The sequence below is a fragment of the Perna viridis genome, chromosome 8 (genome assembly GCF_037379345.1).
Source record: "Perna viridis isolate PV_CMFRI_1.1 ecotype Kerala chromosome 8, ASM3737934v1, whole genome shotgun sequence".
In the NCBI taxonomy this organism is placed as follows: Eukaryota; Metazoa; Mollusca; class Bivalvia; order Mytilida; family Mytilidae; genus Perna; species Perna viridis.
Window position 1 is genome coordinate 33156837 of NC_142452.1, and position 22612 is coordinate 33179448.

General features: G+C 31.1%; 1 protein-coding gene across 2 annotated transcripts; it reads right to left on the bottom strand.

Annotated features, from left to right (window-relative positions):
* Positions 1–4618: 4618 nt before the first annotated feature.
* Positions 4619–20884, bottom strand: LOC148610298 (uncharacterized). Of its 2 annotated transcripts, XM_088542642.1 has the most exons (20): positions 20615–20884; positions 19903–20133; positions 19109–19183; positions 18595–18729; positions 17270–17386; positions 16820–16974; positions 15899–15944; positions 15176–15406; positions 14488–14562; positions 13834–13938; positions 11904–12071; positions 11209–11292; positions 10397–10560; positions 9941–9986; positions 9384–9620; positions 8903–8977; positions 8468–8587; positions 7464–7640; positions 6637–6723; positions 4619–5735 (listed from the first exon to the last, which is right to left on the bottom strand). In XM_088542642.1, the coding sequence occupies exons 1-20, from the start codon at positions 20684–20686 to the stop codon at positions 4920–4922; spliced, it is 3216 nt and encodes a 1071-aa protein (XP_088398768.1). In that variant the 5' UTR covers positions 20687–20884; the 3' UTR covers positions 4619–4919. The 2 variants fall into 2 exon arrangements, with proteins under 2 accessions (XP_088398768.1, XP_088398769.1); XM_088542643.1 differs by lacking the exon at positions 20615–20884 and having other exon boundaries at positions 19109–19179; positions 19903–20043.
* Between the last annotated feature and the right edge of the window lie 1728 nt (positions 20885–22612).

Below are 22612 nucleotides of genomic sequence, written 5' to 3' on the forward strand. Positions count from 1 at the left end.
CAAAAAAAAAAAAAACTGCTAAAGACACGAATAAATTGAAACTGACCTTTGACCTGTCAAAATAATGTTGATATTTCAGATTAATTCATAAACATAATCTTTGAAAATGTTTCTACCTAAATAGCACAAAATAAAGAAAACGAACATCAACTGCGCACACTGAAAAATGGTAATTGTATTACATTTTTGACCTCATTTTACATTTTTTAAAGCGTCATAATTCTTTCCATTTGAATTTAAGCTTTTATCAGCATTGTATTTTCTCTCTATTAAACTCATATAGTAGTAGAAAGTTGACACTCATATGATACTCTGTTTTTATGTGAATGTGATTGGTTCTTAAGTCTTCATTTATTAACAAGTCAACTCTCCTGTTAATATTCAGAAAACTTAGGGTCATATTGCAATATAGGGTCCAGTTTGTTCTCCCTCAATACAAAATAAAATAGACTGAAACATAGCAATATGACCATAAGTAACATGAACTATTTTCTATATTATACTTTTAAATGCAATTTACTCTTGAACATTTGTGTGGAAGAAAAGAGAAAAAAACACACGCAAATTCTTAACCTATGACGTCATGTTCTTAGTTTTAAGCGAGGTGGTCCATGCAGTTTCTTATCTTTCTATATAGTTAAATAGGCGGGCAGATTAGTCTTAGAAATTAAACAAATAAAAATCGTACAAATAAAATAGTAGAATCTACTCCAACTATATTTTACTTCACGTGTGGCTATGAACGATATTGAATTAGCTCATATGTATCCGTCTGCACCATGAAAACTGATTTATTCAACAAGTCATAGTTTTCCTTTCCTCGTTTGTCCACCCCGGACATGACTTTTTAAGAGCATCTCGGCGGGTATTTCTAGAGAAGCAGAAGACGCTTACCCTACCGGGGCATCTGGTCGATGCTGCCAGTTTTAGTGGAGTCCGAGTTTCTCATTTGCTTTTGTTACATTGTAATAATATTGATGTATTTGATGTATTTGTCAATATCTGAAAAAATGTCATTCATTCTTAACACACCAAGTTTTGCCATTCCCTGATCAGAAATATAAAAGAAAAATTCTCTTAAATATCCATGAATAAACATTGAACCTTTTCTTTCAAGGTTATGTAAAAACAAACCAACATATGAATGAAGTGTCTGCCTAAACAGATCAATTATTGTGAAATAATCCTGATAATTTGTCATTATAAAAACAAATAAATATATCAAAAAAGGTTTTGAACGAACAGTCATAAGTACCTTATAAACATTCTTCGGTTTAATAGGTTGAGTATTTTACCCCGACCCCAATTTTAGTACAGCAGTGGTTTTAGTGAACTTGGAAGCTATATTTGTTATATTTAAAAACAGGAATGTTCTTATAATTTAAAATATATCAGGATTCAGATTCTAAACAAAGTCGTAAAGAGTTGGTGTCATCAGGTCTGTGAACCTCAGATAAAAACCAGTAAGTCATTGAAAATGCAGTGTACACTTTTAAATTGATTACCCTTGTGATCAACGAAATAGTCAAGATGATATTTGTTGAAATTGTAAAACGTTCTCTATCAGTTTTCCCCATTACCTGATATATATGAAACGTTCGCTTCACATATAAATATACTTAAAATAACATCGATGAAAGCTTTGGAGACCTAGATACTCGACTCGTATATAAAAGATTAAATTTTATGATTAATCATAAAATTGTAATTTTATAATGCATTGTCTATTTAATTATTTAAATAACACGGCGTTAAGCTACATTTGATATATAATATGTGCATTTCTGGAGATCTGAGATAGATGTTAATCACTTTGGAATTTATTCAAATGGTTATGATATGTTCTTAACTGTTGGCTTTGAGTCACGACTGACTTAAAGATAGGTAGTTCGTGTGGTCATATCAAATAATTTTATGGCAGGCCCCCATTGTTGAATAATTAATATCCAACAAAACGATTGTCATTCGTAAAATGAAAAAAAAACAAAAACAAACAAAAACAAAAACAAAAAACGAAAAACAAAAATAAACAAAAAACAAAAACAATAACAAAAAACCCCAAAAAACAAACAAACAATAAAAACAAACAAACAAACATACAAACAAATAAACCAACAAACAAAAAAACAGTTATTAAAGAAGATTTTGCTATTTGAATCGTTTAATTACTCTTTCTCTATGTTTATGTTTTTTTGTTATATGTGCATGACTTCGAAAATCGAGATAAAGTTTAAATAGAGTCGTCTGAGTCAAATCTACAAGCACATGAATTGGGCGCAAAATCCGTGAGCATGGGACTTTCTGGAAATTTAAAAGATCTTGATTGTAGAAAGAAAATCGCAGCAAATCTCATCACAGTGTGTGTATTGTGATGTTCATTTGTTGTACTTGGGATCAATTATGGTGATTCGAAAGCGCATTCAAATTGCTTTATAATACAATGAAAGACTGTTCGATGTTCTGACATCAAGTTTAATAGACTTTGGTATGAAAAGGGTTGTTAGTCTCGTTCTAGTTTTATTGTCTCTTCGGAGTTTTCGGTATAAAATGCATTGAAATTTAAAGACAGATCTGCATCTTTTTATAATATTATATACTTCCAGGATCTCGAAACACTATCACAATGCAAACGTTTTTATTCTATACTTTTTCTTAACATTTTAACATATATCACTGCTTATTTGGCATTTAATCGGACTTTTTACATGAAACGATGTTTTGTTTGTGATACTGAACTTCACACTCTCTAAATAACGCAGCATCCCCATGACAAAACAATAAATCTGTGCTATCCTCTTTTGGTCTCTCTACCAAAGACGATGAATGTGATTTACCGTCTATGTACTGGATTCCTAACTCCACAAGAATCCACAAATAGTGCTACATAGCTGGATCTGCAAAACGCTCCACCAAACCTCTTTCAGAAATTTAAACTTCCAAACACACAACTGTCAAAGAATGTTTCTAGTCCTACCACAGCATATGTTACTCCCATAGCGATATTAATTGAATATGGATCCTGAGAAATTCGAAATACTTTCTGGAGACCATCAATTCAAGATTATTGTCAAAATATACAAGCATTAAACCCTATGACATATATATTAATTTTCTTCCGCTTCTGTTTATTTTAGAATATTTACTTTTCAAAAGGTATTTTGTTTAGTGAGTTATAAAAGTTTGCTCGTAAAATAAAATTATTTTGGAAAAAGAAAAAAAAAAACAATTAATCCGAAATAACACTGCTTTCAATATCAAATTATTGTTCTCAAATACTTTATTTGTTTCTGTTCAGATCAATTTCAAATATATTCATAGAGATTTACACTACTTTTTACCTTCAAAAACAAATACGAATGGTGAGAATATTCATTATTATATATTTAAAGTAGTTTGCATTATATTTGTTATTTTCATCTCTCACAAAATATAAATTGTCCTCAAAAAGCTCCAGCAGGAGACAATTTACTCTGGACAATATAAATACTCATTAAAACACATTACATAACTATATACTATCATTGTTTTCAATTCAAACCTCCTCATAAATATGGTTCTGATTCTGTATATAAAGAGCTGCAAGATAAACATAAGAACGCGAATCAAAGTATGATCGTCAATAAAGACAAAACAGACAAAAGCTGAACGGTCAAAATATACACCCATTTTTAATAAATCACTTTGTGTATCTGCTTAAGAAATTGATTTAATTTATATTTAAGTCAGCACATTTCTACTTGTTCTTCCGATCCCAAACAGAGAGATCGATGATGTTGAAGATCAGGCGAAAAAGAGATAAGAGTGGAAATTGGTGAAAATGTCAAACAATAAACCAATCAGGCTGAAAATATCAACCAAAGGAGACCCGATGGTCTTCAAAGAATGATGGGGACACTCAGGATAGCCTCACACCATTCGACATACTGTAACAGTCGATTTTAAAACTAGTTTAGACTTATAGGAATTAAAGACAGTACGGGTAAGTTGCGTCCTAATGTAGCAGGTGTAACAATTAGGTGCTTGGACCAAATGTACCGGTAGGGGTGGCGTCCTCTGCCTTTCTAGAAATACCAACTGAGTTTATAAAATGTTACGCCCGGGGAAGATGAAAGAGGAAAAGGAAACTATGACACGGTGAACAAATGACTTTTCATGGAAAAGATGGAAAATTCACGATGACGACCAGAAACTTTGTAGTGATGATTTTAATGTTTTTGTAACACAACTCTGTTCCAAGGGACAGAGTCAACTTTGTTTTTGCACAATCATATTATTTCATTTTAATTTGAATACATATTTCTCTTTCAACACTCTCTCTCCTGGATTCAAAATCCGTCGTACCACAATCGTCATTGGAGCGCAAACTTGAATCAAGTTAGATTATACTTTGCGATTTGTTGCATGAAATAAAATAGGAAATTATATAAAAAAATGTCAAACAAGTGTATAAACATACTATATGTGTGACTTTTGAATAAACTGTACATTGCTTGTGTATTAAATTTCGATTTAGGAGGTTTACAGTAAGGTGTGCATTTTATTTTTTATTCTCATAATACTGACTTCTGATTAAAAAAAAAACGCAATGCACAGCTAATAAACAATCATTAACATTCAGTCCAATAAGAATAATTAATGTTTTAATTTCTCAAAGCGAGAAGTATTGTATATGCAATAATCTTATGCAATGTAAATGAAATTTACAGTTACAAATATGGAGGAATAGAATAAAAAATGTTCACAAAAATGCTAAATATATATCCAAGCCTAATATATATATATCTAAAACCACATTAAGTATATAAAGCGTGTTTGAAATGAACAAACCAAAGCTTGCATAAAAAAAATCATATTTTTGGTTTGACCCACATCTTAAACAAGGCTAAATCAAAACAAATCAGACAAATGCTATATATAAACTAAAGTTCCTCAACGTCCACATCGTTTGAAATTTCAATATCGTTTTTGGGATTCGATTCAATAACCGACCCTATACTTTCATCCTGAATAGAAGATCTGAGGTCTATATTCTGGTGAAAAGATGTGATACTGGTGTCTGGGACGTCTTCAGATGTTTGCCATGCCGCTGCAAGTGTTCCACTATTTTCCTCCAGAGAATCATTAGCTTTCGGTATCTCTTTCGCTAAGTGGTCATTTTTAATTTCAATGCTTTCCTCCTTGGGCTGAATTGGTGGCGAAGTATTTTTTGTTTTTGTGTCGGATCTCTCGTCATTAGTACCGATATTTACCATAGACTCTGTGTCTATGTTATTGTTACTTTCAGTCTTTTTCCTTACATTTCTTTTTGATCTCTTTCCTTTTGACGCCTTTTTAGTTTCAGTTTCATTCTCGACGCTTCCCTTTGACATGGCTTCCTGTGACGATTTGGTATATACATCACTTTGATCCGTCTCTTTTTTCACGCTATGTCTTAGTGATCTTTCCCGCCTTCTGAGATTTCCTTTAGAAATTGTTGAGTTTATTCTGTTTTCATCTACAATACTTTGTTCAGGTTCAACCTTCCATGATCTCGACAATGCTGATATTCGACTACTCTCCCGTTTTAATGTTTTAGCTTTCGTGTTTGGTTCTACCACATTGCCCGTTATTGGAACTTTGGTTTCCACTGATGCATTGCGTGCAGGATCCTGTTGCTCAAATCTGACAAGTTCGACCGTTTCATCATGTGATGGTTTATTTCTCATTAATATTATTGTTGAAATAACAATAACTACCTGCATTAAGACCAATAAAAAGTTAAATGTATCTTAAATGTTTCAGTCATATACGCATGCATCCAACACATGATTTCGCCCTTGTGTGAGTAGTTTTTGACAAGTGTCGGGAAGCTTAATAATTGTTGCAATGTTACTACCGGATAAGACTCACTTGCGATAAAGATGGTGCCGTCTGCGGAGCAGGCCATGTTTTCCCTGCCGGAACACCTGGTATCACCCCCCTTTTTTGGTTTGGACTCATATTGCTAGTGATTTGTGTGTGCCGTCTTGTTTCCTATATCTTGAGTTTTAATGTGTAATCTTTTTTAATCGGTTGACTACACGACCTTTGTAGATCGTCTCTGTTGTAAATTGAATCATCCTACTGCTTACGCTTCGGGATTTACGTTTAATCAAAAGCAAATTTCATTCAGATAATTTTTCGTGATTTGAACATTTAGAAACATACATTCCTCTTTATGTCCATATTTTGAATTTAAATATAATGGATAATTCTTGTCTATGAAAGAGTAATCAAGGGAACTAAGGTTATACCGGTAATCAAAAGAATGTAATTCAGGGACAAAGACCAGACATGGAAAACTGACACACACAACAAAGAACACAAAGTAACTAAACTCATACATACAAAGTAACAAAAGCAAATGAGCAACGCGGATTCCATTAAAAAAATGGGAGAATGGACCATGTCCACCGCTAGAGTAACAAAAGCAAATGAGCAACTCGGATTCTACTAAAAACTTAGATCATGGACCAGGTGCACCGGTAGAGTAACAAAAGCAAATTAGCAACGCGGATTCATCTGAAAACTGGGAGCATGGACCAGGTGCACCGGTAGGGTGAGCAATTGAAATTTAACTCTTTATCGTCAGTAAAACAAAATAACTAAGAATCTTACCTCAGCTAAAACTATAATCGCCGTTAGAATAAAAAATGGTATACTGTAGTTATTGGAAAGTCTGTCAGCTATAACCTTTGGACAGTTCTAAAAATGATTAATTTTAAGATTTCAGTAACTTAACAAAAGAATGCTAGAATAACTAATCGTATTATATATTTTGTTGAACTATTTTGTTCTGTTTGATCGAAGACCGATCTGCATTCCATTCTTTACTTCTTTGACCGCGAAACTTTTTTGTTTAAAATGCCTGTACTAAGTTTTCCAACTTCCGGTCTTTGCCTTGATATTTCCATTTGTTACATGTGTACTGATTTTCCTTTTAGACTATTTCTTTTGACTACAGCCTACATATTATCAGTTCGATCATTCTATATCATCATTTTCACACGAAGAAAACCCATTTTCTATTTTATCCGAGATTAATACAAGTAATCATGAAATATGATATAAAGTTTAAATCTCCTTTCCAATTGTTATATTAATTATTTGTAGACAATCTAACATGCAATCGTCATATAATAAAGGAAAGACCATGCAACTTACCCACAAAATGTATAACTGTATGCGCTGTAACATAATGTGTCTTATGTCTGCTTGCTTATATAAATTAAAGGAAAATTGGAATGGTGAATTTGTCAAAGAGACAATAACCCAACCTGGATAAAAAATGTCAGTTTAAGGCTAACATTGGTTCTTCGATGATCGACGAGCAAGTCTTAACACAAGGCTGTAAAATTAATGTAGCTGTGTAATGAACAATGATGATTATTTTCTAATCAAAAAGAAATTTGGATTCAAGATTTATTGGATTCTTAAAGTAATACCTCTTCGTGGTATATGCATGAATTGTCATGAATGTCATCATATGGATAAACATCTATTTGTGTGGTGCAGCACTGCATCCGCATTTGTTGACCGGTGTAATCACGATTGTTGTATATATCCCAGTACGACCCTATAAAGGTCAAATTTGCTGGCGAACTTGATCCGCAACATTTGGCCTTAAAAACATTAGACCTAAAATGTTAAATTCGGTGAGATGACTGGTCGAATCATTACATTGTATCTTTTTGAAAAATGTCGTTGTTCTTTTTTGGGAACACAGCTCATACATAACTGACTGGAAAAGTCTTTTTAAATCGATCAGTTGGTATATCCATGTCATTCAATTAAATGCCAAAATTTGTCTTCACATGATAACTAAAGTAATAATATGCGGCAAAGTTGGACTCAAATAATACTTAGAAACGAGGTTCTGTTTTACATATTGTGTTTTTAAAAAAAAAGAAATCCCATACAAAATCCCGATATCTTAATGATATTGAAATAACACACACGCACAATCTCGCAACGGAGGAGAACAATACTACGTTTAAAATGTAAGCATTGATTGCTAAGAAAACAAAACTATCTTTAATTAAAACAAACAGTTGTGAGATTAATTTTTCAATTTATTCAATAAAACCACTATTATTTCATGATGTCACACAAAATGAAATATAAGTGCAAAATTATGAACAAAAAATGAATGAATGCAAAAGTAATGATGCCAATCACATATTTCCAAAACAATAAACAAAAGGTTACCATAAATACACAGTAAATTAATATCTCCTTCATAGTTTAATATACATTATTCATCATAATATGAGCAATAGTTAAAGTGGCAACTAGGAGTGAAATATTGACTTTGCATCAGATAAAATCAGAATTTTGTACATTTCATCCTGATAAAAAAAACAATATTACATCATCTTTGTCATATGTTTAACAAAAAAAGTGTCGATTCCGGGGAGGTACACCCGAAAAAAAAGCAATCTTTCCCTACCTTCACAAACAGTGTATTCCAGTGAAATGAAATCTGGTCATAATAGCTTAAACCAGACATTTGTGAATATCTGTACAACTTTATGTCATCTTCGAACGTGTCATTTACTTTGGATGTTACCTTTTTCAATAAAACAGTATTGTAATACATAAAAATCATATTAACTAAGTGACACAATTATAAAATGTTTAATAAGCATTGTTTTTCTAACAAGCAACTTTTTTAAAACAAAATAATATCCGATTACTATTCAATATATAACAACGAAAAACCAATAAAGTGGGTTAACTCGATAAATTTAACAAATTACCTCCTGGCCTATAACTTTTAGAAATTATAGTCCATGTCATCCTGTACTACCTCAACTGTATTTTTAATTTACATATTTCCTATTAATTATTCCAAAGTGCTACATTCTACTTCAGTAAAACTTACGTCTGTGCTAAACTTAGCCCATAAACCGATGTTGATCACATTTGCAATGATTAGACATGTCCACAGTGCAAAATTCTGAAATTTTGTTATAATTCGTCTATGATGTCAAAACTAATTATTTGTGTGTATAAAAGTCTTCTTCTAATATAGTATGATGACGAAATGCAGTACTCTCTGATAAATAAACATAACTGATGAAATGGCCGATAAACTACGATGTTATGCTTGATGAAAATGTGTAACGTAATCTTTGTCTATATATGGATATGGATAAGACAAAAAAAAAAAACAAAAACAAAAACAAAAACAAAAATAATAATAATAATAATGAAAGGTATGAAAGAGTAATACCGAAAGTAAATATCTCGAATCCAAGCAGCCCAATTCACAAGAATAGTTCTTAAATTTTTTACATTAATATATGAGGTGCACGAATATACATCATTTAAAAAAAGCCTTAAATCATTTAAACATTACTTACAACATATGTAAAAACCCTGTGAACTTTCCTTGGTGTCATAATCGTGATAGAATAAATCACTGCTGCTAAAGTTGCAAGTTCAAATGTTATAACTACAGTTGAGAAGTTGTCTATGGCATCTGTAAATGTTGTTTCTGTGATGTTTACTCTATCCAACAATGGTCGTATATCTCTATTTCCAAATATTTCATCATAACGAATTCTGACTGCAATTGCCATTAAAGCTAAGCTGAACACCTGGCAAAGCAGGAAAGAAGACATAGTTTGTCATAATTTCTGAACATTTTGAAGGGCTATTTTCTTTTTTTTTAATTTTGTTTGCATCATATATTAAGTCTATGTAGCAAAACACAACATCAATGAGTGTGTTCTGTGCTGACATTTTTTTTAAATTTCCGATCTAAATGTATTTGTTTCTCAATTATACATCTTCGGAGTTAATTTCTGTTGTTTGTACCTTATGATCATGTATCATACTTGTAACTGACTATTCAGTACATGTTAGTTTATGTAAGAAAGCTTTGTGATGAATAAAATCACACACAACTAATACTTACAAAGACAAAGAGTATCGAGACGAAGTAAGTTATTCCCGACTTTCGCCTGACAAAAGACCAAAATCACAAATTACAACAAAAAACTATGATTGACGATGTTAAAATTAATTCAGAAAGCTGAAAAATAACTACATGGATTAATTAGCTAGGGATTGATTGAGTCAAGTCTAAGCATAAACAACTAAACATGAACGAGGTATACGTCACGTACAGGAACACTATAGTGTGAAAGTTTTGTTGCAAATTCAAATAATACTCTTGCTTCACTGTACATCTTTTGCTTTGAAATTTGAGATTTGCCTTGAATACGACATGCAAAATGTTACATATATAGTCAATTACGAATGTAACTGTTTATTTTGGAAGAATTGATGCTAGATCTAATAATTGACTATAATACGAACTTAAATCAAGTATGATTCAATCAGAGACAGTATCAAATATATCGTTTTGTACCTTCTGCAATATCTACTAAGAAAAGACTTTAGTCCTGTCCATAGTGCTGTGAAAATGGTCAAAAATGGTTTCAATGCATAACATCGACCACGCTTTGTGTCATCAATTTGACTTTCAACATGATCAATATGATACCCCTTATTCATCAAAATAATGCCAATAATCTGAAAGAAAAATACGATAAGATGAATTATCTCTATTATTTTGTACAAGGTAGTTTGAACATGGCAAAACACTGTTTGATCTAGGTTTGAAGTTTGAATTGTCTTTTATTCTTGGTCAGAGACGTTTCGTAATGTGATATCTAATCTTTGGGTACTGTAAACGCACTAATTTTCGCTATTTTTGCGAAGGACAGAAAATCGCGAAAAGTAGTACCCGTGAATATGTTTTTTTTAATAGAGTCCGCGAAAGATAGCAACCGCGAAAATTTACACGTTTACAGTATACATGGTGTATGAAAATGAACATATTTTTAACAAAACATTCTGAATTTGCATATAGTTAACCAAATTGAACTGCAAAATCTTACCAAACGCAAATGTTACATTCTTAATTCAAAACCAATACTATTATTTGTGTCGAAAGGTCTAAAAAATGTTAACACCCATTTGTTTCATCCTCTAAATTTTTCTGTGTAAATGCTGTGTCACATGCAACATGTTCATTTTTTTTGTGTGCCTAACATTGCTTTATTAAAGGAATATTTCTAATTGGTTTTACGAAATAACCAGGTTTTCACAATACACTTATAAACCACTAAAACTTTTTTATAACACGAAATGGCTTTGAATATTCCTATATTGTTATACCTCTAAAATAATTAGCAGTAATACAATTCCTAAAAACCAGCCGACATACATCCTTGTTTTCCAGAGTATTACACTAGTACACGTCTGAAATATCAAATGAATTATTTCATTCATCCCTATCTTGTACTTGGTCAAGGTTCAAATGTTAAAATTGGAAAAGGAAAATCGATGACTTGTTTAGAAACACTTTTTAAACATTATGTTAGTGAAAAACTAGAGGTGACTATGCGTTTCCTTTATATAAACATGTTTTGGTATTGTAGATCGGTCATAGCCCGACCTGTTGTAAAATAGATTAATAAATCAATAGTTCCGCTATTTTTCAGTCAGTTTCTCATTTGAAATAGAAATGAATTGAAATTACACAGGGAGGTTCCGTCTATAGATTTTTAGTTCTGTCCAGTTTTATGTGACAAAATTTACCAAACATTGTATGTTAATCCATATCATTTACAAATTGGCTTATAGAAAAAGTGAATGTCGGTCGGTCAGGCGATCAGGATATATATGTTCGTATATCATTATCTGCAACTATAAATCAAAGCCATTAGATATTTGGTACACAACGTTTTTGGCGCAGCATCTCGTGTAATGCGACTTCAGGTTTGTCGTTCTCCTATTCCCTGCAACCTGGCCATTTCTGTCTTTTAACCATTGTTTATAACATATAATGCCCATAACAGACTTTCCATTACCTTAGTTTTATCTCCTCCACATCCTCCGTGATATTCGAATATGTAATGGTTGGTTTCGTAGCTTCTGTATGGATCCATTATGATCTCGCTAGCAATATTACAGCAAAAGGCTTTTCCATACATTCCACTGTGGGTTTCATTATGACTGTATACACCACAACAATCCAGCTAAAACAAGTAGGCAAATGTAAATGTACCAGCCACATAAAATATTTTGGTTCAACTCAACTTGATGTAATAAATAATCAATTAATTCAAATATACATACCCGCTAATAATAAGATGTGGTAGATATCTATATATTTTTTCACACACATGTATTTACTTATTCATATACAGTGAAGAATGGACCTTGTTTTTGATTTTCGCTTATTTGTTTTAATCTACCATAATCCAATCTGTTGTCATATAAATAACTTCTTAAGTAGCTGTCTTTGTAAGAATCATTTAAAATCTAAAAAATATGATACATTCCCAAAAATGCTACATGTTTTTTTTGTACTTTTGTAATTAACGTGTTTTTTTAACCTATATTATGAAATGTGTAATTATTCATTCAAATATGTCTGCTCTGAGAAGATAATCAACATCGAAAATACAATAGATTAATTTGTATCTGAGTGTCATTTACAGAATTATCTCCCTTTCTTTAGAAATTTACAGTGTATTAGGTAAAATGTTAATCTCCTAATAACACAGGTTATATGAAAAACTGAACGTTAATTTCTGTTTACTTCGGCAATTCAAACAAATTATCAAAAATAAAAAATAATAGGCTTTTTACCCACAAATCAAATTTTCCACGATTCTTGGAGTGCTACTTAAAGATGAAATACTAAGAGCGATACTACCGCGATAGTTCCCCTAAATAAATTTAATCCTATATTAATTATTTTCAAATATAAGTAACAAGTTTAAAACAACAAATGTGTTAATCATGCAAACAACTGATAAGAGACCTTTTACAATTCAATGAACTGAGCGAATGATAAAAGGTAGATAATCTTTCATTCATCTATCAGAAGTGATTTAAAATGTTTAATCGAATTCGAATCACTGAAGCGTACCTAAAAAAACGGTTTTACATCGTACATTACAGAAAGCATATGTTTGTTGAATTAATTTTCAAGTATTTGAACGAACCATTTACAAGCCCGTAACTGGCGTGACAATTTTTCAGTTAACATATCACGGATGTATCTTAGGTTGTTCGCTTGTCATGTTTAGCCAGTTTAGTCAGATTTTCGGACTCTTTTGGTTTTATCCATTTCATAGTGTCATTAAGCACACATTAAAATGTTATCTGGGAAAGTCTTTATGAAATCCTTGCAATTTCTTCAGTGGTTTTAATAGATAAAACCTACTAAGGCAACAGCCAATGGAAAATCTAGAGGAATCCTTTCCCGTCGAAATCTCAAATGCTTATATCTCAAAAACAAGGACACTGGCACATCTATTTTTCCTTCTTATTTTGTTCTAACTTGAAATATTTTAAACGAGAACGCAACAAATATTAATCAGATCAAGGAAATTATAGAAAATCTGTATTTTTGTCACTTCAAATGTTTCATACGATTTTCAAAATTTTTGAAGAAAACACTCATTTTTGGTGTTCCCGAAGAAGCTATCAAATTAAATATTTTATTATTTATTGGAAAACAGTACATATTCAAATGCAAAGTGGAAGAAAAACTGCCTAACATGGTTGGTTTAAAGCAAAGAATTCGACATTACTATCGCATTGAACATTTTTTTTGCCAAGAAAAATAGTGTTTTACATGAATATGAAGTTGTGGAGATAATGGGCCCTATTAGAATATTTCAGATATTTGATAACTAAAATTTTGTTTATTAGACTTTAAAATACAAGACAGTATTTCGTCTTTTCTAAAATTTCAAAATGTCAGGAATTTCAAATACCATGCCTTACCGTCAGTATCATATTGTTCCATTCTGTAGTTATGGAGTTCTCTTTATCATCATAATAATATCCATTTTGCTGATTTTTTAACTGATATTTCAGGTTATTGTTTATCTAATGGGTGAAAAATATAGCATTTGTTTTCTTTTATTTCCAAATATACGATACATATCGATTGTAATTGAGTCAATTTAAGTAGTTGATTGTAATAAACAACACTGATGTTCGGGAATAATTTAGAACAACAATAAAGATTTGGTATCAATGTGAACTATCCCATGGTTAAATGAGCGAATCTAAAGTTATTCAGCTAAATATGCATACAATGTCTTTATATTTTCAAAAATATAAAGGACAATTTAGGCTTATAACTTTTCCGCCTACTCATACAAATTATTGTATTACATAGGACAATAATGGAATTAGACAATTGTAATATCATTGAGTTATCACATATCCATTCCTACATATACTAAAAAACGTTATTCATGATTGGGGCAAACTTAGTTGATGCACTACCCAAGAAATAAGGAGAGAAAATTTCCTTTCATATGCATATTATATATATAATATTATTTTTACAATTATACATTTTTTTTTTCAAAAATCGGAAACCTGAGACAAAAAAAAAAGACGAAAGGAAAAATAAATAGTGAAACCTACCTTTACAATCAAAACCGACCAAAAAATTAAAACGACAATTTTTGGGAGCAGTAATATAGTCGATGTTAAGCAGCTCTACAAAAGATAAAATTCTGTAAAAAGATGTAGGAAAGAGTAAAATTACCTCTAACTTCATGTTCAAAACTTATAGTAAAGCATGTTATGCTCGTAGTTCTGTACGTGTATACAAACCGAATTGCATTCATGATATAAGAATCATTACGGTATGCACAGTAACTTTTTTGTATTCAACATATACATAATTGTTGGACAAAATGTGGAAAGCAGATTTTAAAACATTTGTATATTAACAACAGCAACTTGTCAAATACCTCTCAGTTCAAAGGTGTCTTAAATGATTACTCAATATTTGGTTATATCGGTACACATGTGATTGATTTTATCGGAAGGTTCGATAAGTCACTGTTTTAAAGTACAATACGTAATAAAATTGACTTGATTATTAAATATATCAAAGATACAATTCACTTTACAATAACCAATGAAAAATATTTTCTGAACAAGAAGACCTGAAGCATGACAACGCGGGTTTAAAACGTGTAGAGAACGTACGAATATTTAATTCATGCATGTACGGCGCATGCTTTGCTTACTCATTTAATCTGTTCCGGCATTCCTGACATACTTTTCATTTATATTTCGAATCAATTAACATATAATTACTTACCAACTTCGCAAGGACCGTCGAATGACGCAATGAACCGACTATACCTAGAATGGACGATACTGCACCAAGAACGCCTAGTACCACAGATGATGCACAGAGTCCAATTAAAATGTCGTAAAAATAATACTGGTAGAATTGAAGTTGATAGAACACATATTTCAGCGATCCATCAGTTATCATGACATCTCCACTAAGGACTAAACCTAATCCTAAGAGTCCTAGACTTACTACCTGAAAAGGGAATTTGATTAACAAAGCTATTATTAACAGGTTATTTTGAAATGAATATGCCTGCCTTATCTTGGTTTGATAGCATCATCCATCAGAAATATTTGCCCTTTATTTCTCTTGATCGTTATATATCAGGCTATTTGATAAGAGATTATATTCACCAATATATCAATGCAGTAACACTTTTTTTTTATAAAAAACAATTTTAGGCATTTTTAAGTGCTTGAATGGATACAAAGTATTTGCATTTACATTTGACAACATTACAAAAACATCGGAATCAATTTTGAAATACTATGGTTCTTTTTCCTCTCTCGAAAATTATTGAATTATTGCATATGCTTCTTTTGCAAATACATATATTTCATTTATATCCAAATAAAATCGCAAATATGTACAACTATACAACTATACGTCTGCAAAAACTTGATAAAAATTTTGTTTATTAAAAAAAAATTACAAAAATATATATATACACAATAATTTGCTCACCATTGATACAACCTTTAAGATGGATGAGAAAAATATCAATTTGGACCTGCAAAACACAATGATTTTTTTTATTATTTACACGGGACAAAACAATGAATAATTAAAACATATCAGATAAAGAAAAAAATCAGCTAATTTCACAATTAGTATTGCAGCACAATGCTGTTTACCTTTCAGTAAGGCACATTACTAGTTTACGAATGCTGCTGAAACTCATCAATTGAGTAGTAATCAAGCTGAGAATTTTGCAAATTCTGTTATTTATGATACACCCCCAAAACGGCTACACATTTCTATTTCTGTTATTAAGTTGCCTCATGGGTAATTATGATGATCATTCATTCTTATCTGTCTACTCTTAGAAGATGATTCACAATGAAAATCCAATAGTTGCTACTGTATTATATTGTCATTTACTCATTTAGAGTTATCTCCCTTTATTTTGAATTCTACAGTACATTCTGTATGATCATCAAATATCAAAAATAAAAATATGTAGGTTTTCCAACCATGAATCATATTTTGCATGATTCTTATGTGGAGTTCTACTTAAAAGACTATACATCATAACTTTAAATAATACAAGGTATAAATAAATCAAAACTGCCAATGGTTTTAAAGTTGAACATAAGTCTTAAGTAGTGAGAAATCCATATTAAATCTAGCAGCATTTGCCCTCTTGGTCCGTATAAGGACTGACTGCAGTGGCCCCGTTTTTTTTCTGTTTCAGTTTTATTTTTTGTCTTGAGTTATATTTACCCAGTTTTTAACATTTAATGGCGCTTTACAATGGGCACACACACACACACACACACAATTATGTATATTTTTACACAATTAGCTAGTTTTATACATTTTTGGAGGTTGTTTTGTGTGTGTGTATGTGTGTTAATAATATAAGTATAAGAGGTGTGAACTTACGTGCGCCAGGACCTTCTAACGAACAGTATAAATTTTCTACCCATACCATGACGTAATGTAAACAGAAGAAAATAATTGTTCCTTGACAGACCGGTCTTTTTCTCTTTAAACTCGAGTTTTCTGTATGTATACTCTGAAGCAACTATTGACACAACCTTGAACAAAAGAGTATCCTTTACACTTTTGTTAAATAGTACATGTATTATGGTTACTGTTTAAATGTCATACATGTAGACTTTTTAACATTATTCAATATGAACGGTGCAATTTTTATGCAAAAGTTTTATTATATCTAAATGTTTCATTCCAACATTTCAATGTCTGTATTCTAGCTTGTTTTGAGTTCTGTTGTCGACGATATTATAAAACCCAGCACTAACCTCACAATAAACGGAATAGCTGTATCTTAAACGTACCTAATAGTACTGTTTTCAACAGAAAACTACTTACATGGCATACGAAGCATGTACTGATCACACCAAAATATGTCTTCAAATAAGGCCGCACCTGTTCCTTGTAAACATTTGAGCATGTTATCAACTGCGATTGACTTTCACCGCAACCCAGCTGTGGAAAGGGAAATTTACATAAATGTTAAGTAACCACTTACAGGTCAGTATGAATGTTTTGAATCATTGTCACCTATTCATCTAATTAGAATTAATTTCATGTCATAAAAAATGTCAATAACTTAAATGAACTTTCAAAATATCATTCTTTTTTGTATTGTTTACCGTGCTCAACAAACTTAAAATAAAACTTTATGACTAGAAATAAAATCCTGTTTTGGGTTTAAACTCTCTTTCAAGACATCAGTGTTTCCAAAGGCATATCAAAGAGTCCATTATTAAAACGAGGAACAAAAAAATGCCTGGTCCGTGGACAAAGACTACAACAAAATCAAAACAAAACAAAACAAAAACAAAACAAAATACAACACCATGAATAAAACAAAATGAAGTAAACCATACACACAACTTAACCCGGAATCAAGTCAAACTATACCTGGGTATTTGGACCAGATGTGTATATAGGGAAGAGTCATCTGGATTTCTACAAACACCTTCTGATTTGTTCAAATGATGTTAATTCCGGGTTTTATGAAAACGTGAAACTACAATATTGTTAACTCGTGATTATGGAGATGACCATTCTAAAGAGATCTTATATAATCGTGAAAAGTTTGAAATTATAACTTGTTTCCATATCTTATTTAATAATTTGTTAAGCATGATTCAAAATGTCGTGTAGCTTCGACCTATGAACTTAAATATAAAAATTTCCCACGCAGGGCCTTACGGACTATTTCCACTAACAAAGGGAAATCTAACAATTGTAAATTAACAGTTATCGTGTTTGTCGTATAGTTTAATTACGAGTCTTCCTACTTCGTCGATTACTAAAAGTCGGTCAAGAAATGAGAAACATCACACGGTGTTTAATGTGTGTTTCATCCCAAGTACGTGAGATAGATACGATGTCAAAACTTTATGAATTCAGAATATGTCATTGTTACAATGTCATTTATCTTGCTTAAATCTGTGTTAAGTCTGTGTTGGCACTTTTAATTATATAACAAAAACTTGTAACTGCATTCAGCCTGTCTAATAGAATGATATAATTGTTGAACTAATTTATCTCAACAAGTGATATCAGTTACTGCACCGGCTGTCTTATTTGTTGTTTGTTTATCTGTTGCTCATGGCTCTTTTTTAATTTTTTTTTTTGGGCAGATTATATCAAGGTATGAAACTTATGATTTAAAACAACCATACCTTTTGAAAGAAACCTGGATAAACATGTTGGCCGTAAGTATCTGACATGTAAGTCCAATAATAGTTATAACCATGATTTCTCCACATCCAATACAAATCAGAGTAAGGGGCCAGTGTATTATGAAGATTATTTGTCTAGAAGAAAGACACAAACAAATATAAAACAAAAAACGAAAAAGAAGTTTATGAAACCTTAACGATTCACATCTATTGCAATATCTATCATATTATTTCAATAAACAACGGAATTTGTATTTCAATTTCAGCTTTTAATATTCATTGCATACATTCTGAAGTCTCTTAAACCCTATTAATATATAAGTTTGAAAAATAATTCTTAATTACCCTTTATTTCATATTCAATTACAGAATACAATTCCAGTCCTAATATATAAAATAAGATGACAATTTACAATTGCGGTTCATCTCATTAAAGTTAATAAGATAGATGAAAATTAAAACAAAAAGATATTTAAAATCTACATTATGGATATGTTTAAATACATTGACTTACCTTGTCATACAACAAAGCCAAAATAACGAAGTAGACCGTGTAGATCGTTAACATGAAGGAGCTGAGGAAAACTGTCTAAATTGAAATCAATTAGTAAATTTCAGTTAAAATTTGATTCATCAATGTATGTCTAACATAGTTTGTACAAATCTAATTTAGCGTATGTGTTTGTAAGAACCAGGCAAAATGGGAAAAAAATCAGAATCATGCCTGTCAAAACCTCACCGAACGACAATGTAATATTACTCAAAGACACTTTCTATATTTGAAAAAAAATTCATTATTTTACCTCAGCATCACTGGGTTTGCTCAGAATTTTTCTCTATATAGAATTTTAGATAAATGAGGTTTTTGACAGAGTAATCTGCCCTTAAAATGTTCTTTTACATTTCAATTAAACTATTACTTAATACACCAAAATGATATAGATAAGATTGTCTTTTTTGATTCCGATGGTGCAAATAGTCAAATTACACTATCAAAATGACAGCTTTGTCCATACCATGTTTCACCGATTGCCTGATTCTTACAGAGACTGGCACTTAATATATTAAAAACCGTTTACTGTGTTGCTTAAATCTAAGATCTACATCTTAATTCAAACATACACAGTTTATCTAAAGACACAAATTATAAATCATATACATGCATATTTATTTCATTCCTTTACTTAAAGAAAGAGACCGATTTTAACCTTTATATCGACAGTTCTACTGAAAATATACCATTAGAATATCTAGCATTTCACACCGTTAAACACATTTATAAATCTTTATCTGATATATTTTACTCACAGTAACCAGACAATTTTTGACTTTACAAAGCGCCCCAAGCGAGCCAAAAATGCCGGTTATAAATTCTACTAGAAATACTCCGATTATACAATAAAACATCGATCGCATAGCCGATCCCATCGGCATCCTATACGATGTGTCAAGGTTCATCATTTTTATGGCATTGTCATCAAATATTGCATCTTCGGCTTTCATATAAGCTATTAGCATTGTTAGACCAAATGTTAAAGTCTGAAAAAAATAGACAAAATTTATATATTCGTATTTATTATCCTGCAAGTATTTAAATGTTCAAAAGGAAGGAACTATGTGGGTTCAAAAATAGGTACTCTGCTTTATTTTGGCAACGTATAAGCTGGTGACAGTATTCAATCATGTAAACACTAATATCTTTTTAGGAAATCTGATCACATAATTGTTTTTCTTTATATTAAGTATCACATACGTAAATCGCACAGATCCAAAAATGCATTTTTCTTTTAAATAAAATTTACATGAATTAAAAAATACTGATTATATTATTTCGATATGTTGTACACGTATTTCAAGGAGTAATATCTGATCAGAAGCATCAGAATAAAATATATGGGCAGACATAAATGATTCAAAATTGCGAGTTATTATAAAGTTAGATTAGAAAGATTGTCAACATCATGTCTTGTAATAGGAAAATCAAACACCGAATCTTCAGTATAACAGATTAATAACTTACCCGAGTAACCAATGAGACAGTTAAAATAATATTTGTTGATATAGTAAAACGTCCTCTGTCGCTTTCCCCCATCGTTTCAGTCTGTGCTAGTAAAACGCCTTCAAATTATGTATTGCTTAACAAGCTTATATCGTTTAAATAACCATAATATATAGTTAAAAGGTACTTGTTCGCTTTAAATCTTAACTTTATAACTGCCCTTTACTACGTTGTAAAATAACCAAATCGTAATTTCTGATTGTTCATTTAAACGCTTGATGATCAAAGGACTCGTCACTGAAGATAAATATATACCATAGGTGCATCTGTATGCAGTATAAACGATCTATATAGTCAATAAAAGAACTCTTTTGAATGATATAAACCCAACATATTTGTATTAGTACAACAGTCTGGATACAATGTTTATACAGTGTATAATTGATATTTACAACATTTGTAACCACCAGTGCATATCATTGTCGACTGTTCAATGAAGCAACAAGAAAGATGTGTTTGATCAAAACGTTTATATAATCTTATCCTATTGTCTTTTTAATATCAAGTTACGTAAGTTAATTTCAATATGCAAAGAAGTTCTTTCTATATTTAGGTTTTCCTTTTTTTAGAAAACCATTTAAATCCATCTCACACTGAAATCAACAAAAACTAGCAAAAATAGGAACGATAACTCTTACGAAGGGCCAATTTCATACACAATTTGCATTTTCTTTTTCGAAAATGCATAATCAATTGGCACTTGAGTGGTCATGTGGTCAGTATTTTTTTCCGAATTAGAAATAAACGTTAAATCTGTTGGCTTTTGAGGATTTTAAATATTTTCAAATCGAACATTGTCGATGTGTTTCCAGATATCCTGTTTTGTTTCTGTTGTTGAAATCGTATTTTATTGATTGTACAATATGGTCTTTGCTCAATCAATATTTGTCAAATTTGCCTTTTCCTTGGTACTTTCGATTCCATCTCTTTATAACGTAACAGAAAGGCTTTCAGGTATATTACATTCAAGTTCAACATGTGTATCTTCATTCATTTCTTTGACTCTCTTCTAAGTAATATTCTTTAATATTCTATATATTGATTTTTTTTCAGTTTTTTTCTTTGACGTCTTTTTGTTCATTCTTCTCGTCGTCACGTTTTGCAGCAATTTTGTTCCAACATTCGTTCCGTCTTCTTCCAACATTGCTTTGACTATTACTTTTACCTTCCATCGGTTCTTGTATAACGTTTTGTTGAAATTGGGAAATTTATCTTTTATATCAGTATGAATGTTACGTCGCCACAGTGTGGCACTCTGATTGTAGAATAGACATCCTTGAACTAATAATAATAACTATGGAAATTGTTTACATCTTCAGTACCCTGTGTTAATTGGAGATATATAAAGCCTAAAATCTAGTTTAAACTATCGCAAGTTTCAAATGCCTTTCCATAGTCAGTATAGTCATTACATTACTTTTTATTTTGTTTACAAGTATAATGCATTGAATTACTATTTATGTATATTACTCTTGCGTGTGTTATCAACCTCGGATGTGACTTATTTGTTCTGTAAATGGGGCTCAACCGCAATTAGAAAACTTAAAATCAGAGCCTTCATTGACTAAGAATTCTCTGTTTTGCATTCCCAGAGCGCGATGTTAAGATTCTTATTTTTTATATGAAAAAATATAGATAGTATCTACAGTTCATTTTGATAGCAGTATTATTGTACTGCCCCAACATGTCCAGTACCCTTTGAGGTCAAGGGTTTACCACACATTATATTGTTTTATTTAAAACAATGAAAACTATCATAAAAGATTGAATATACGTATCAGTTTTACTTTGTCGTTTGATTAGGTTTGTTCAACAACCTGCAGGCAATTTAAAATAAATTTCAGAGGCAATTTGGTCACCGAAACTTAATGAATAGAAGGGAAAATAGTTAAGAGCATGAGAAAATTGTTTTGCAATGCTTGGTGTGGTGAAATAGTCGAATAATGTTTAGTATTTGTG